Below are 16,351 nucleotides of genomic sequence, written 5' to 3'. Positions count from 1 at the left end.
ACAGAAAAGGCCAAACAAATGTATACAGAACCCAGTCCAGCAGTCCTCCAGGACCCTTCAGCAGGCTGCAAGGCAACACACACATTTGCTCCCCATCCTCCTGAAGGAAGCTGCTGAGCCGCAGCTCAACTAGGACACGACAAGACACACAATGGTTTAGTTTCAAAAACCACAGGAAAATGTAAGAAAATGTATTCAATTGTGAAAGGTGCAATACAGAATAGCTTTCCTTTTTCTTAACTTTAAAAAATCCCCCAACTTTGAACAGTTATTTCATTTAAAAATAGGTCCCTCCCCCACCCCACCCCAATTCTGTGGCAGTATCCAGGTACCAAGGCCCTGAGGTAACAGAAGTGTCAGGGTTCATGGGAGGGAATGCCCTCAATACTGAGCATGTTCTTTGGGCAAAAGGTAAGACAGTTTTGGGGGAATCTAGCCCTCCTGGGGGCCAGAAAGCTCTCACTGCTCTCTTCAGGACCAGCTGAAATGCACTGGTTTCCTGAGTCCTGCCAGGCACCGTGCCGTGACAGCTCTGTGGCAGCAGGAGTTCCAGCACTGCACTTCTCATTGCCCCCCAAATCATAAATATGGAGTTTACGTTGTAGAAAAGCAAATGTGTAATAAGCTCTAAAAAAGGTAAAATAACCCATGATCAAAGGTCGGTGGCACACCTGTAACCTGTGGGGGCACTCGTGAGGCCTGGGCAGGGCTCAGGGACCTGGAATAGGGGGCTGGAGCCCCACTGGTCAGCAGGGTTTTTCTGGGGGGGGATTACTGGGGAGTGAACCCAGGAGTGCTTTACCACTGCCATATCCCCAGCCCTATTTATTGAGACAGGGTCCTGCTAAGTTGCCGAGGCTGGCCTCAAACTAGTGATCCTTCTGCTTTAACCTAGGATGACAGGTGTGCACCACTGCGCCTGGCTCTGAGCAGCTTTGTTGGCTACAGCACTCAAGCCCCAGCTGCCTTCTTCACTGCCTTCCATGTGATGTCCTGGGGATTTGTTGGGGAGAAGATGCCCAAGGCTCAGTCCTGTACTTTTCATTACATATTCTTAATCTTAAAGAAATGAGCACACACCTCAGCCCCTACCTTTTTAAGGAAAGACAACAACTTTTTGCGAACGCAAAGGCTTCTGTGTATGGCTGAGACCTGGACATATGCTGCTGGGATGGAGGGGACAGCTGCCTCTGCTGATGCTCTCTCCACTGTCTTTCTTCATTCCCTACTTGCAGAATTATGTTGATAGACCTGCCTTGCCTCAGCCTTGCTGATGCTTTTTCAGAAGGCGCCCTGCAGTGTAGAAGTGAGAGCTGGCCTAGCTGATGATAGGCACCAAGAAGCAGGAGTCCCATGTGGAAACAAAGCTCCTTTCTTAACCTCCAGCCTCCTCAAGGGAACCACCTTCAGCAGCAGCAAAGGGTCTCTATCCTGTGCTCTCTGACATCCAGGAACAGGGCCAGGCTCTTGCTATACTTGGCATCACTCCATGAGGAACAGCACCAGGGACCTCAGCATGGACATTCCCACCAGGACATAATCAAGACACAGGGCAGCAAAATCCCCACACCCACCTATTGCACAGAATTTCTAACTACATCCAAACAAAACTGCAGTTGCAATGTAGTGACAATAAGATGCATATACCAGAAAAGGCCAAAAAAGAAGATGCTTCCATTCTCTGCAGGCTTCTGGAAGAAAGTACAATGACTGGAACATTCACAGGACCTCAGCAGCCCTTCCATTTCCTATTCCCAACCCCCAGCCCCCACCCCAATACTGAATCTGCACAGAAAACAACAAACAAGTCTTTTCATGTTACATTTCATTCAAATAGATCTGTAATCTCACAGTGATGAGAGGAGAAAGTCAGGCCTTTAATAATTATAATAAAAAAATAATAAAAAAGCTTACAAACAGCAATGCAACATTTCCTCCCCCTCAAAGTGATGGATTAACAGCTGGTAGAGGATGCAATGTCTCAGAATTAAAAAATAAAAACCAAACCAAAAACAAGCCAACCCCTGCAACAACCCACACTGTCAATGACTTTCCGTACATAATTAGAACAAGCAGTCAAATGTCAACCACTTGTGGAAAACACCATGGACTTCCTTGGTTTTGGATCATATTTTTTTAAGGTAAAATAAAATAGACTCAAATAAAATTGTACATAATGCCAATGTCTACACTCCATCAAGCTGATGCAGTTGCAGCACGAAGACACAGCCTGATCACAAAGTGAAATGCAGGTTGTACTCCTCGCCTCTTCCCTGGACACAAAATTTTGGCCCATGGTGCCCAGTCCTGCATGGTATCAGCAGGCAAAGGGAAGCTGCCCCAGTGCAGGCATCTTCCAGGCTGACCAGAAGAAGGCAGGTGGCCGTGCCTGGAGCTAGTTCCATGCGGGGGTGGTGGCTGGTCTGCTGGCTCACTCTGTTCTCAAGTGCTGTCCTCTCGTACTCTGTACAATTCCTTGTTTTCAAGGCTAAGTTCCAAGACTTCTAGACTCAAGCATGGAGTCCTGGCCTGGCGAAGGTTGTCATGCTGTCGTGATGGCATTTAGGTCCTTCATTAGTCCTTCCAGGTGGGCCATCTCTTTGGTCAGCTCATCTGGTTCATAGCTCTATGGAAAGGAGAACACTGTCACTGGGCATTGTCTGAGAAACTGTCCAGGAAGGAGAGCCCAGAGAGAGGGGTCAGATAATCAAGTGGTGAGTAGTAAAACTATCCTATTGGACTGGCACACTGAAACTCAAGCTGGCTCAGAAGAATCAGTGGTAGCAGGTTGTATCCAAAGCCACTAAGATGTCATTTCTTGACACTGTACAATGTCCCTTTTCCCAGCACACGTTCCCTAGTTCACAATGACTTCATGAGCCAAAGGCCCCACTACTTGCCCCTTCTAGGTGCCCCTTCTAGGTCTTTGCAACAGTCAGGACAGTTAGTATGTCCCTTGTTCTCTGCGCCCAACCATTCCTCTAAAGAATTCTGTACCTGGAAATGCAGAGGTAGACATATTTATTGGATTTTTTTTTCTGGTACTAGGGCTTGAACCAAGGGTTGCTTTTCTATTGAACAACATTCTAGCTCTTTTTGTTTTTTGAGACAAGGACTCACTAAGTATATCAATGTTTGGAGGATCGGTGTATGCTAGTGAACCACTATTCTCTTAATACTTGTGATCCTCCTATATCAGCCTCCCAAGGAGTATGCCATCGCACCAACTATTTACTGGGATTTGAGAGTGAAAGATCTAGGAAAGACCAGATCAGTTTGTTTCGAGAGCAACCTCTCAAGCACACCTTCTCTAGTATCCTTCTTAGAGAGGTTACAGAGCAGAATTGAGGGGTGAAAGAACTCATGCCGCATTTAAAGCAAGAAGAAAGGGCCAGGCTGGAGGGACAAACTGAGAGGACAGCAGGTGTGTATGACTAGCTGAGGGGTATGATAAGCTAATTTAAGACACACCAGAGTGGGCATGAGACAGAAAGCAGACCAAACCTTCAGCACATTCCTGGCTTGGAGGAGATGCTCAAAATACAACTGAACAAATGACTAACTCTTCTTCCTGCCACTGGGCAGTGAGGCCTAGGTCTACATACAGTATCAGCTTGAACACCATGCTTGAAGGCCTTTGGGTGCGTGCCTAGACATCCTGGCTGGGCTGACTGCTGTTTAAACTTACACTCTCAGAGTCTTCCAGCATCCTTGTGGTCTCCTGTACTTCAGGGGCACTTGGAACAACCACTGGCATAGGAGGCCGGCTCCTTCCTAAAGTTCCGATGGAAGCTGTCTTCACTGAATGGATGTGATGGTTCAGAGCTGAGGGGAAAAAAGGCATTGTCAGGTTGTAGCAAAGGCTGCATCCCCAGACCTCAGGAAGGCACCACCTAAAGTCCAGATTCAGATACTGCTTTAGGGTGAGGGATGTACATACATAGGCTCAGTGCAGGAATCCTGCTCTGAAAAGTTACTGGAACAAGAGGGAAGGAGAGAAGCAGCAGAAATTTAAGAGTCGAGAGAAAATATTCCATTAACTTCAGAAAATTAATATCCTAGTCTCAAAGTGTAGAGGTCCACAGACTTCTTGCAGAATGTCTGGGAGGACAAACTCTTCATAATACCACAAAGATATCATTTTCCTTTTTCCTATGCTGCTTTTGCACTGAGGATATGAAAGCAAACACAACTGGAGTCTTAGCACTAATTCAGACAGTGGCATCAAGCAGTAAAGTCATTCATGGACATGCACTTAAAAGAGTTTTTAAAAAGCCAGTTTCAGTTAAGATCATTCTTAATGAACAACAAAAATTATTTATCTTATTAAATCTTGACCCTTGATTACACGGCTTTTAAATGTTTTGTGACAAACTGGAAAAAACGGAGAAAGTACTTCTGTTGTATATCAAGTATGATGTGATCTTAAAGAAAGTGACAGACTGAGCTGTGAGCTAAACTGCTGGTCTCATCATGGAACACCATTTGTTCAAAGATGGACTGACAAATGGGTTGGTCATTAAGATATTTTCTAGAAATTGAACAAAGTAATGTGTTTACTGCCAATGATAAATTCAAGTTTTAGATGAAAAGTACAATTTTGAAAAATGTTTATCTGCCATCGAATCTGATAGCTTCTTTAATGGTTACAAACCTGGTGATATTAATGAATGTTTTTAGATACTGATGAATGAAGTATATCAATGTTTGGAGGATTTGTGTATGCTAATGAACCACTATTCTCCAAATGACCCATGTTGATGTTTCAGGCTAGTGGATTCTAATGGAACAGAGTATGAAAACTTCATGGATGTGGTTTCAGATTCCACATTACAAGCCAGTCTTTAAGAAACTACAACTTGAGTTTTGCTATAGTATCAAAAAGAATACCCACAATTATCTATAAAGATAATGTAGTTGGCTGAGAGAAGACTACTTTCTACCTGTGAGGCCAAATTTTCTTTTTTTTTTTTGTAAAAAAATATTTATTTTTTAGTTGTACTTGGACACAATACCTTTATTTTATTTAATTATTTTATGTGGTGCTGAGGATTGAACCCAGGGCCTCACACGCGCTAGGTGAGCACTCTACCGCTGAGCCACAATCCCAGCCTGAGACTTTCTTCTTATATTTCAAGCAAATGACATATTGCAACAAACTGAATACAGAAGCAGACAAAAGAATCTAACACCAGACATAAAAGAGATTTGAAAAAAATACAGGACAATGAAATTTTTCTCACTATTTTTTAGAAAAAGTTATTTTTCATTAAAATGTGCTATTTATCTTAACATGACTGCTATTTTTACATGAATATTTAAAATAACTTGGTTTTAATTTCTAATATGGTAAATATTAGTAGATATAACCTTTGTGAAAAAAGTTTTCTGCATTCTTGATGGCTTTTAAGATATAAAGAGGTCCTGAGACCAGGGAAGTTTGAGAATCACAGACCTACTCTGACATAAACTATCAAGACAGACAATGAATCAGGCATGATGGTAGATGCCTGTAATCCCAGCGGCTCGGAAGGTTGAGGCAGGAGGATTGTGAGTTGAAAGCCAGCCTCAGCAACTCAGTGAGACCCTGTGTCTAAATAAAATATTTAAAAAAGGGGGACTGGGATTGTGGCTCAGTGGTAGAGCGCTGGCCTAGCACGTGCGAGGGCCCTGGGTTTGATCCTTAGTATCACATAAAAATAAATAAATAAAATAAAGGTTTTTTTTTTTTTTTTTTAAAAGGGCCGGAGTGGGGGCTGGGTTGTGGTTCAGTGATAAGTGCTTGCCTAGCATGTGTGAGGCACTGGATTCAATTCTCAGCACTGCATATAAAGAAATAAAATAGAGGTCTATTGATAACTAAAAAAATATTTAAAAATAAAAAGGGCTGGGGATGTGGCTTAGTGTTTATGTACCCCTACACTCCTGGGTTCAATCCCTGGTACAAAAAAAAAAAAAAAAAAAAAAAAAAGAATGATAATGATATGGAAGAGTAGGAAAAAAGGGGCAAGGTTCTGCGGTTGAGCTCTGTGGACTTGGCAAATGACCTCCCTTCTACAAAGTTCCTCTCCTTGTCCTAAGGCTCTTTCTTGTTTCAGTACCTGGCCTCCCTGGCACTGGTCCAGCTCATATGCACCTTATGAAGTAAGGGATTCCAGGGGGCTGGGGAGATTGGATCTGTTTCTCAGATCCAAGTCACTGGGTTTTACCAACATAAAACACAATTCAAAAAATCAGTCTTTGTTGCACAAAACGTTATTCTCTGGTTTGTAAGCATTCCCAAAGGAGGGGAGCCCATGTGCTCCCTGAATGGGACAATACCACACTATAAATTGCTGGGAAAAGTCTGAGGATTTGCTTTGTTGTTCTCCATATACGTGGTTACTTCTGTCCCAAGCCTGAGCCAAAGGGTCCATCCAGTGGTGCTGCTAGTCTCACTCACCTTGCTGGGATAATAATGGTGTGCTTGGCAATGCAGGATCATAGGTGGGAGGTCCTGGGGGTGGGACTGCTGGCACAGCGAAGCTCTTTAATGGGTGGGAAGGACGAACATGGGCTGTGGGAAGACTCTGCCCTGAATCTTCCTCCTGGGAGCTGGCCAAGTAAGAGGAGCTGGTAGCACCTTCAGGATCCTGATGATCAGTACAGCATGTCTGAGATGAGGAGGCTGGCATGGTGTCAGTGCTGGGAGTATTTCGAACAGATTCTACAGCAGGAAAGCCTAAATGTTAGCATTTTTTTTTTTTAACCATTAAATGTGTAGGGTTTTGGATACTTCTAGAAGTCCCTTAAACTAGCTCAGTAAGCTCTTGGGACCAGTGCTAGACCCAGGGAACATAGATTAGCACCACAGCCAAGGCTAGAACAGACCAAACGTCCCAAACTCCTATCCTCAACCAATTGTTCCAATTTTTTTTTTCACCTGCACAGCTAAGTGGTCACAATCTTAAAGATTTAAAGTTCTCCTCAGTACTTAATATGGAACACAAAAAAAGGTTCCTGAAACCATTGTCTATATTGGTATAAAATAAAATTTTAATTTTCACTCATTGATAAGGCTTACAGACTGGCTTTCTGTAGATGAGCATGTTTTAAGGACCTTGATGATTAGTATAGTATGTCTGAGATAAAGAGGCTGGCCTGGTGTCAGTGCTGGGGGCAGGTCACCAAGGCTGGTCAGGTACTTGACAGGAGTCAGCTCTGCTGGCAAGGCCTGGTGGTTACTGAAGGAAAGGCCAATGCCACAGGCCTTACATGGTTACTGGGGACCACAAATGGCTTTGGCCTCACTAGGGCAAAAATCCCATAGTTCAAGAGAGTAATGGACAACTAAACAGTTCAGAGGTCTACACACAGCTAGCTTTAAGATCATGCCCTGGCTGGGGATGTGGCTCAGTGGTAAAGTACTTGCCTAGCATGCTTGAGGACCTAGGTTCAATCCCTAGTACAGGAGAGAAAAAAAATGGTGCCAAATGAAGGGTGATTTGGTCCAGAGAAAGAAATAGGGGTAGATTAGCCTGGAAAAGAGGAGACTCAGAAAGAAAATGGTAACAATCTTTAAGCATGTGAAGTAGACACAGAATTCTCCTGAAGGCAGCACAGTGGAGCAGGAAAAACACCGACTCTGGAGTCTGACAGGCTTGCACTCTAGATTTGGCAAAGTCGTCAAATCTGTCTTAGTTTCTCCATCTACAAAACAGGTAGAATAACTTATAATTCACTGAGGAGTAATTGAGATGTATGAAAAGTGCTGAATGCAGTACCTGAATAACTGAGAGTGTTTTTTTCTTTGTAGATCACTGAGTGTTTACTCCAGGCCAGGCACCATGTGACATGGAAGTAAATAAGCAGTTGCCACGGACACAGAACCAGCATGGCAGAATCTGAATCCCTACACCCTGACTCCCATGCCCAGGCTCTGAAGAACCACATGCAATTACTATCTTTCCCTGCCTGATGCCACATGTCCCTGCCCTGGGGGTGGGGCAGAAGCAGCACCAAGACCAGGAGGACTATCTGAGGAAGACTTTCACACAGTGTGAGTAGGATGGACTACTGCTGCATCTGGAAGAGATATGAAGGACACCAGTCTAGGCAACAGGCTGCATCAGTCATAAGACACCAGAGTCCTCAATCTTAAAAGAAATGCAATCAGCAACCTGTAGAAATCCAATCTATTTCTCTGCCTTTGTGAGGCAGTAATGAATCTGTTTATAGGCTATGAGAAGACAGGCTTACAAGTGTTACCTCCGTGGCCTAAAGGCCTTGGGTCCCAGGGATGAAGGACAAACATGCCCTCCTATGTATGCCTGTCTATGATAATCCCTCTAGTTCCAGGTCCCTTCTCAGCTTTGTAAGGGCCGTGTTGAGGATGTTACTCTCCAATTTGCTCAAGCCAGCCATCACCATAGCTAGAGAGCTGCTAATCACTGTGTGATCCTGGCCCAGGTGGGAACTGGTTAAGAAGAGAAATAGGGAGGAGGAGAGAGGATAGTGGGTTTAAGTCCTGACCATGTCAGCAAGTACTGGAAGATATGATAAAGAGAAGTGAGAAAGGAAAATAGAGTTGTCTATATGAATTAGCTCCCTGGCCATGGCCACAGGCCAGGGCTGCCTTGTCCAACTCTAGAGGGTATCAGGTATTCTCTGTGAGGGTGGCTCCTGGATATTGTCCAACATCACTGGCTTACTCAGACACTAGGCTATGACTGAAATATTTGCTTTGTTGAGCGGCCTAGTTCCTTAATTATCTCTCAGAGTTGTTTCAGGCGCACAAAGTTCCCAGTGATATAGTGCTTAATCAAGTAGGAAGTGATCTTCCTATGTCAAGTGGCAATGACATGGTAAATACTTTTGGAGCAGGACTGTCTGGCCAGGCCCCATGTCCAGGGCTGTGGTAATACTTGGAGCTCTAGAGACACAAAGGTGTGTGGAAAACCACAGCAAGAAAGCTTGGACCATTTCTAGATACTGGCACTATTTTTCAAATTGATCTTCAGTAAGTCTATCTCTTTAGTTTTACTTTCTTTTATTCTTTCTGTTATTTAAGTAAGGAATCCTTTAATAATGCAAATCACTGCTTTCCCCACCCCCTCTTCACTTTCTATTTTGGTCCACACAGAAGGGAACTTTTACCACTTAAATGAGGGCCTGGTGGGAGGTGCTACCCTAGTCCAGGACTAGGTAGGAGGTGGCTCACCTCACTGGGAGAGCCTGCCAGCTACTCAGCCCAGTATCCTAGAATGCGATTCCTCAGCCTTCAAAGTAAAGAAGCAGAGTTGGGCATAAAAACCTTCCTAAGAGCAGGTTTGGAGGACTGCTTTCTGGTTCTTTGTTCTATGTGAGACTGTGGCTATGAGGGAGACCTTGATTCTCCATCCAGCTGAATGGAATAACTATCTATCCTGGGGACCATCTTTTCCTAAAGGCAGAACCCGAAACCTGGATTTGTAGGGAAATTCTAGAAAGGTCAAATTTAGATGCATGTTCAAGCAGTATTCTCTAAACCTGGTAACAGTTCTGGGACTAGATAATATTAGAAGTTATCAGACATCTCTTAATAAAGTCCCTACCTTTATTTGATGCTCTAGGTATATTTAAGATTGATCAAAATTTAGGAAGAAGAGAATGTCAGTGGCAACCAAAACTTCTAAGCATGAAGTTTTGAGGCTCTTTTAAAATGACACTCACTTGAAATTTCTTTATTTCCCAGAACCACTAAAACTCAGCTCTACAACTAATATAATAACTATTAATAGGTAAGTTTCAAAAGATGGGGATAGTATATATTTGCAGTTTAAAACTGAAAGGGGAAATTAATTTGCAATTAATGAGGAATAAAAATGTTTATTCCATTTTTCTGTCCCCTCACCTTCATTATTTCCTTCTTAAAACTGATGATGCTGTTTCTTAAGATTTCCAAACTGGACATGCTTGTCTAGCAATGTACTTTATTAGAGACAACCCACATCATTATGCTAATTTTCTATCTATGTTTTAGAGATATGCATCCATTCCCAATTTTCATAATCTATTAGGCAACTTGAGATTTACAGTAAATACAAACTTGATGTGGCTGGTACCCTCCATCCCCCAAAGTTGATCTTATTTTTGTCTATGAAGTATCTGACAGCTGCCTTATGGACTTTCCCAAAGTTAAGGTGACTATGAGGCAAAGGTAACTTTTGGCATATAAAAACCACCTAGAATGAATTTTCCTTTCAAATTGGAGGATTAAAAAAAATTAAACAAGTTGGAAAAAAAATGAATTGATGCAAGTTTTAAGGAATAAGAGATGCTTATGTGATTTGAGTTCTTGCTAAAATGGCACCTTGCACTGAATACTTAAAACTTAGGGAGAAATATGGGGTGAATTTTACAGAAACAAATTCAAGTCAGTTACAGAACATTATGATAAATAAAATAATATTGAAAAATTCTAAGTAGGGCAAGTCCTTCCCCATTTCTGCTTGCCATCTTTTGGAATGCTTTTCATCTGGACTTGATCCTCATCTCTCACCTGTGGAATTGGCCCTGTCTGAAAGGGACATGGATGTGCCAACGGGCCATGGGCTGCCCGGGTGGTAGAGATGACTGCGAGCTGGAGAAGCGAGGCTGCTGGAGTGGAAATGATGGTGAGGGTTATCGAGGGAATGGATGGGATGGGCACTAATCACAGCTGTGAATGAACACAAGACAAAGAAATGCTTAACATGCTTGCACAGACACACATAAATCACAGTTTAAGAGCAAAGCCACCCCCTTCCCACCTCCCATATGATCCAATCACTCCCTTTGCTTCTGGTGGCAGCAGGCTGGATTTGAGCAATCAGCCATTGATTTTACTTTTGATTTAACAAAGGAACACATACTTATGCATATGTCTTTCTCTCTATATATAGAAAAGAAGTCTGAGGAATATATACTAAAATGTTAACAGTGATTATTTTGTAGGGAAGAGTGGTCAGGATTAAAAGAATGTTTCTCTTTTGGCTTATCTACATTTCTCAATTCTATTATAAACATGGATTACATGAGTTGTTAAAATATCTATTTGAATATGTCACAAAATATAATCTATAAGCACATAAATAATGGCTTAGGCTTCTGTAATTTTTGTGTCCTATTAAAGGAATAGCAGTCCTATTTATTTTAAGTACAGTCCTAATTCATTCTTTTTTTATTTGCCAAAAAGAGGTATGTAATAGGCATTAATAAATGGGTAGCTGTTTAATCAGTTGTTATATCTTAATGAATATGAAAGTTTCCTCTGATGGTTTAATCTAGTACCAAGTGTATGAACTATAGGCCTACTTCTTTAACTGCTTCCAAGTCTGGGGGCTCAGTCACACCCATGTTAAAATATAAGTGGTCTTTCCTAATTTCTTCTTTCCTTCCCACAATGGCTAAGGACTCAATTTATTGCATTTGATTAAAGAATCCAGAATTTCACAGAGATTCCACATACAACTTTCTATGAAGCCTTTTTAATGACGTTTCATGTTCAATTTCAGAGATGTAAACAATGAAAATCAGAAGCCCAGACTTTGGAAATAAAATTTTCTTAAAACAGTTGTAGAAACAGAATATTTAAAATCAAGATAATCACCTCTAAATCCCCCATGTAGGCAAACAGGCAGGGTAGACATCTTTTTTTCTCTAAGCAAGGGCTTCATGAATTTTATGGTAAAACTTAACTAGCCCTTTGAAGTCTATTACAATGTCTTGTTGCCAGGGATCTCCCCAGATCTTTGTGGAGTCAATCAACATTACTTTGGTTAAGAGAAATCTCAGGCAATGAAATGGACATCTTTATTCTCCAGCAATCTCCTGTCCTGGTTGTGCAAAAGCAAGCAGGTGCACAGCCAATCTGGGACCCTTTATCATCACTGCCCGTCTCCTGTTCAAGACCAGAAGGCTCCAGAAGGCTCATGGGAATAAAACACAACACTGAAAAACTGACTAATGAGGGTTCTCAGGGCAGTCTGGAAGTCAGCATGTCCTCTGGTGGAAGACAGGTAGCTTTTGGAAGGGAGATACCTTAGAATCAGTATTTTAAAAAACTAAGGCTGCAGGGAGAGAATAAATCTGATTTTGACTTAGGAAGTGCATTCTGAAAGTGTTCTAGGTACAGAAGACTCTCACAAATAAAAAACAGTGGAATTTTTAAAAATGGCATTTTTAGTGTTTCTAAATAAGAACAAAACAAAACAAAACAAAACATGAAAGTGCCTGCATAGAGTGTAGTCAGCTTTCAAGAGTTGGTAGCTGAATCTGAACTTGTTGCTTCTGTGCATGGCCTTGAACTGGGCCTCATCTGGGTGCCAGCAGGCCCTACCCAGCACTGCTCAGCCTTTTTAGATCAGGGTAGGTGGATCATATGATGGGTACATATGGCTCCACCCTCATCCTAGGATCCAGAGCTCAGGGAATTCCAGCTTGTGAAAAAAGACTGCATCCATGTGGGTTTTGAAAAGTATCTCTTAAAATATGAAGTCCACAAGTGCATCCAGGCACCTGATTTTAGATCTTGATTTAAAGAGCCTACCTACCATTCAATTTTTTGAGACCCAAACTATATGATATTGTATAATCATGCAAACTCCTTCCCTACCATTAAAAAAAAAAAAGAAAAAAAGAAAGATGTTAACTGGGATAACTTTTTTTTCCCTTAACATATTTAAAAGTAATAAATCTAAAAATATAATCAAATTTAATTTTTAAAAATAAGCCAGTTCGGGCCTGGGGCTGTGGTTCTGTAGTAGAGCACTTGCCTCGCACATGTGAGGCCCTGGGTTCGATCCTCAGCACCACATGAAAAATGAATAAACAAATAAAGATATTGTGTTCACCTATAACTTAAAAAAAAAGCCAGTTCAGGTAGGAACTGAAGTCTTATACAAAATAAACAAACAAGCAGGCAGGCTACCACCTTTTTATAAATCAAGAACAATTAGAATGGATTCATTTACTCTTTTTAGGCATTTGTGTCTTTAAACATAGGGGGCCCATGCAGGATACTTCTTATAAAAGGGAAACTGGGGTTTTTTCCTCCTCATGTTTCCAAGTTCAGGCTCTTCTATCACTAACCCTAAGTATAAAGTATTTTGTATAAAAAAATTTCTATTAACTTAAAGGGCCTTACTCTTTCAAGCTGAGTTTTAAGCTGGGTTGTGGAGGTGCACACCCATAATCCCAGCTACTTGGGAGACTGAGGCAGGAGGATCAAATCTGAAGACCACCTGAGCAACTTAGACCCTGTCTCAAAATAAAAACAAAAATGGGTGGGGATGTAGTTTAGTGGTAGAGCATCTGTATACACATCTGTATATTCAGAGGTTCCACCAGAAGGGTGGAGGATGAGAGAACTTTTCCAAGGAGAGGATGCCATGGTGCACCTCTTTATGTTTAGGACATCATGGCTATTTAAATCTTGTCATTTGCTGGCAGAGAAATGGCTGAGCATTCCATCAATTGGAAGTCCTGCAGCACTGGCTAGTCTGAAAAGCTTCTATCTTGAAAACAGAAACCAGGGAAAGGACACAGGAGTTCAAAAAACAAATAAAACAAACAAACAAACAAACAACAACAACAAAAAAACCCTGCACCCATTGCTTTTTGATTTTTAACCATGGTATTTAACTTATTTTGAATTTCAACTATTATTAAAAGAGGCTTACCACCTTAATGCTTATCAAAATGAGGCACGGGTCAAATGAGATTAAAAAAATGTTGCTTCGTTAAGTTCTATGCTATAACCCTAAAGCAATTCTACACTATAAAGTCTACTAACTTAAAAAATAAAAATTCCATAGGTGCTCATCAACACTGACTGACTCAATATCAGGAAGCCCATGGAAAAGGTGTGATATCTGGCAAAGCTCAGTCCTAAATCTCATCTCTTCTGTGGAGATGTTGTGCATGTTTATGGAGAATGGATACTTTACTATTCCTGGGAGACTGTAGAAATTGGCTTTTAAGTTTACCCATAACTTAAAGATGCTAGTTCAATAATAATATTTATTGCAAATGTGGCAATTGTTTGGTATTTCTTTCTTAAGGGTGTCAAAAGTTTTGGTAGGTTATCTTTTGTGTTAAGATCAAGTGAAGTCAAAGATATCATTCATAGATGTTCCCTATCATGAAGGGATAGGACAGGCATCACTGGGGAAAAGAGAAGTTTTTACTTACGCTGAGGTGGTTGAGAGTCAAAGGGCATCATCATTTTGGGTCTCATTCCCCGCCTTCCAGCTAGTGTAGACATACTGTCCTCTGATTCATGCCCTAGAAATCAAATATGGGGATTAGTTGCAAGTGTACAACCTAGGCCACTGAGCAACTTGGCTGTAAAACATTTCCAGTGGCAGATTTATGACTCAAATAACAATGCAACAGGGATAAGGTATTTCTGATTAGAACATCATGGGGGTCCCTGATGAGATAAGAACAGATAATACAGTGCTGCCCACTATGCAACAGTAACATGGGCTGGGTGACTCAAATGCTTGAGTGAATTCTGATGAGAGACCTAAAAGATCTAAGCTGTTGTCCCCCATAACCAATTAGCTATTCTTCATCAAATGTTTACTGAACACTATAACATACATTTTTAACCTAACCTCTAAGAATCATCAAATTAAGGCAATCTTACAAAGCCGAAAATCATTAAAAATAGTCTCCCATCATTTGGAAAAAAACCTGCACTGATCATGGTACCTCTGTATGAGTTCCTCCTTTGATGGATATTACTGTCCATGGAATTGTCAACAGGTGTGATATCTTGAGAATTTCGAGGAATTGGCGTATCAGTCATGATGGGATTTGGGTCTGGAGACTTATCGATGGGTTTCAGCTCCAGTCTCTCATGGTGGATCCACAGGTCTGGAGGTTTGACATCTTTGGAGTTCCCTTTGTACTTGTGGGAGCCATTCACTGATTTGCATGCAGCTCGTTTCCTAGGCACAAAATTAAAAAGGTTTTAAAAAGTAATTCTTTTGACACATTAGTCATAAGGCTTGATTAAAACTGCCTTTCTGAAGAATGCTTCAAGGCAGAAAAGAAAAAAAAAAAAAAACGAACCCAAACAGATAAGAATTATGGAAAGAGTAAATGTGTCGCCACCTTGTTCACACAAAATTAGAGATACTACTGGGAGATTTTTGAATATTGCCTTGTGACTACGTTTTTGAGTGTTATGAGATTAATATAGCATTTTCAAAAAAATATTTATTTTTCAAAAAAATATTTATTTTTTAGTTGTAGTTGAACACAATATCTTTATTTTATTTATTTTTATGTGGTACTGAGGTCTACCACTGAGCCACAACCCCAGTCCCTAGAGATTAAGATAGCACTTTTAAAATCAATCTCTAAAGCAGAGGTTCCTTTATAAGATTCCAAATGATAGAGAAAGGACAACAGTAAGCAGAAATGTAACAACGGAATGGAGGTGGAGCATACGGCTTATAAAGAAAGGAGGAAACCATGTTTTAGGTAATCCAGCTGAGTGGAGTCAAAAACCAGGACCACAGTGTCTCCTTCACCGTTCTTTAGTTTCTCCCTTCATTCACTCTCTCACTTGCCCACCCATTAATTGCATATATTAGGTACCCACTATATACATCAGATCCTGGGCTAGACGGTTGTGCCTCAGTACTTCTGGTCAAATGAGGAAGGTGGACACTGAACTATTATTTTTAAATACTTAGTGAAATGCCATGCCATCTTAATAGTTGGACCTAGGTAGATAGGAAAGACATGCAAGAAGAAGTGATATTTATGCTGAGACCTAAAGGGGTCAGAAAGTACATTATAGGTGGTGAAATCAGCTTATATCCAAGCTCAGAAGCACAGAGCAGCGGCCTTGCATAATAAGAGTATGATATGGGAAGGTAGTCAGGAACCAGATCATAAAGGGTTTTTATTTATTTATTTTTGGTGATACCCAGGGACACTCTATCACAGACCTGCATCCCCAGCCTTTTTTATGTTTTATTTTGAGACAGGGTCTCACTGGCCTTGAACTTCTGATCCTCCTGCCTCAGTCTCCTATCTAGCTAGGACTATAAGCATGTGCCACTGTGCCCAGCTCATAAAGGGTGTTTAGAGCAAAGCTGAGTGTGAACTGCTCCCTAGGAGTAATGAGAAATCATTAAATGCTTTTAAGCAAGAGAATAAAGAGATGAACTCTGACTTAAAACTTTAGACATCTGTGTTGGGAAGAACGGATTTTTGAGATGAGGGACAGAAGAGGATCAACTAGGATGCTACTGCAATAACCTCAGCTGTGACTGACAGTGGCCTAGAAAGTGGGGAATGGAAGAAGCCGACTTGAAAAGTATTTAAGAGGCAG

The 16,351-nt window shown here is 41.3% G+C and overlaps 1 protein-coding gene across 7 annotated transcripts in view; it reads right to left on the bottom strand.

The window, feature by feature from the left end:
* The window catches only part of Neo1 (neogenin 1), a 233,109-nt gene continuing 216,758 nt past the window's right edge, over positions 1 to 16,351 (bottom strand). For 4 of the 7 annotated variants that reach the window (XM_076851062.2, XM_076851063.2, XM_076851064.2 and 1 more), the window contains 6 exons: positions 14,716 to 14,954; positions 14,191 to 14,283; positions 10,520 to 10,678; positions 6,443 to 6,706; positions 3,689 to 3,825; positions 1 to 2,626 (listed from right to left, as the gene is read on the bottom strand). In XM_076851062.2, coding sequence (XP_076707177.1) covers positions 2,543 to 2,626; positions 3,689 to 3,825; positions 6,443 to 6,706; positions 10,520 to 10,678; positions 14,191 to 14,283; positions 14,716 to 14,954 — 976 coding nt within the window. In that variant the 3' untranslated portion in view covers positions 1 to 2,542. The remainder of the gene's footprint in view (positions 2,627 to 3,688; positions 3,826 to 6,442; positions 6,707 to 10,519; positions 10,679 to 14,190; positions 14,284 to 14,715; positions 14,955 to 16,351) is intronic. The other 3 variants (XM_076851066.2, XM_076851067.2, XM_076851068.2) reach the window with 1 other exon arrangement.

This window comes from Callospermophilus lateralis, chromosome 3, assembly GCF_048772815.1.
Source record: "Callospermophilus lateralis isolate mCalLat2 chromosome 3, mCalLat2.hap1, whole genome shotgun sequence".
In the NCBI taxonomy this organism is placed as follows: domain Eukaryota; kingdom Metazoa; phylum Chordata; class Mammalia; order Rodentia; family Sciuridae; genus Callospermophilus; species Callospermophilus lateralis.
This window is presented reverse-complemented; position numbering and strand designations above follow the sequence as displayed.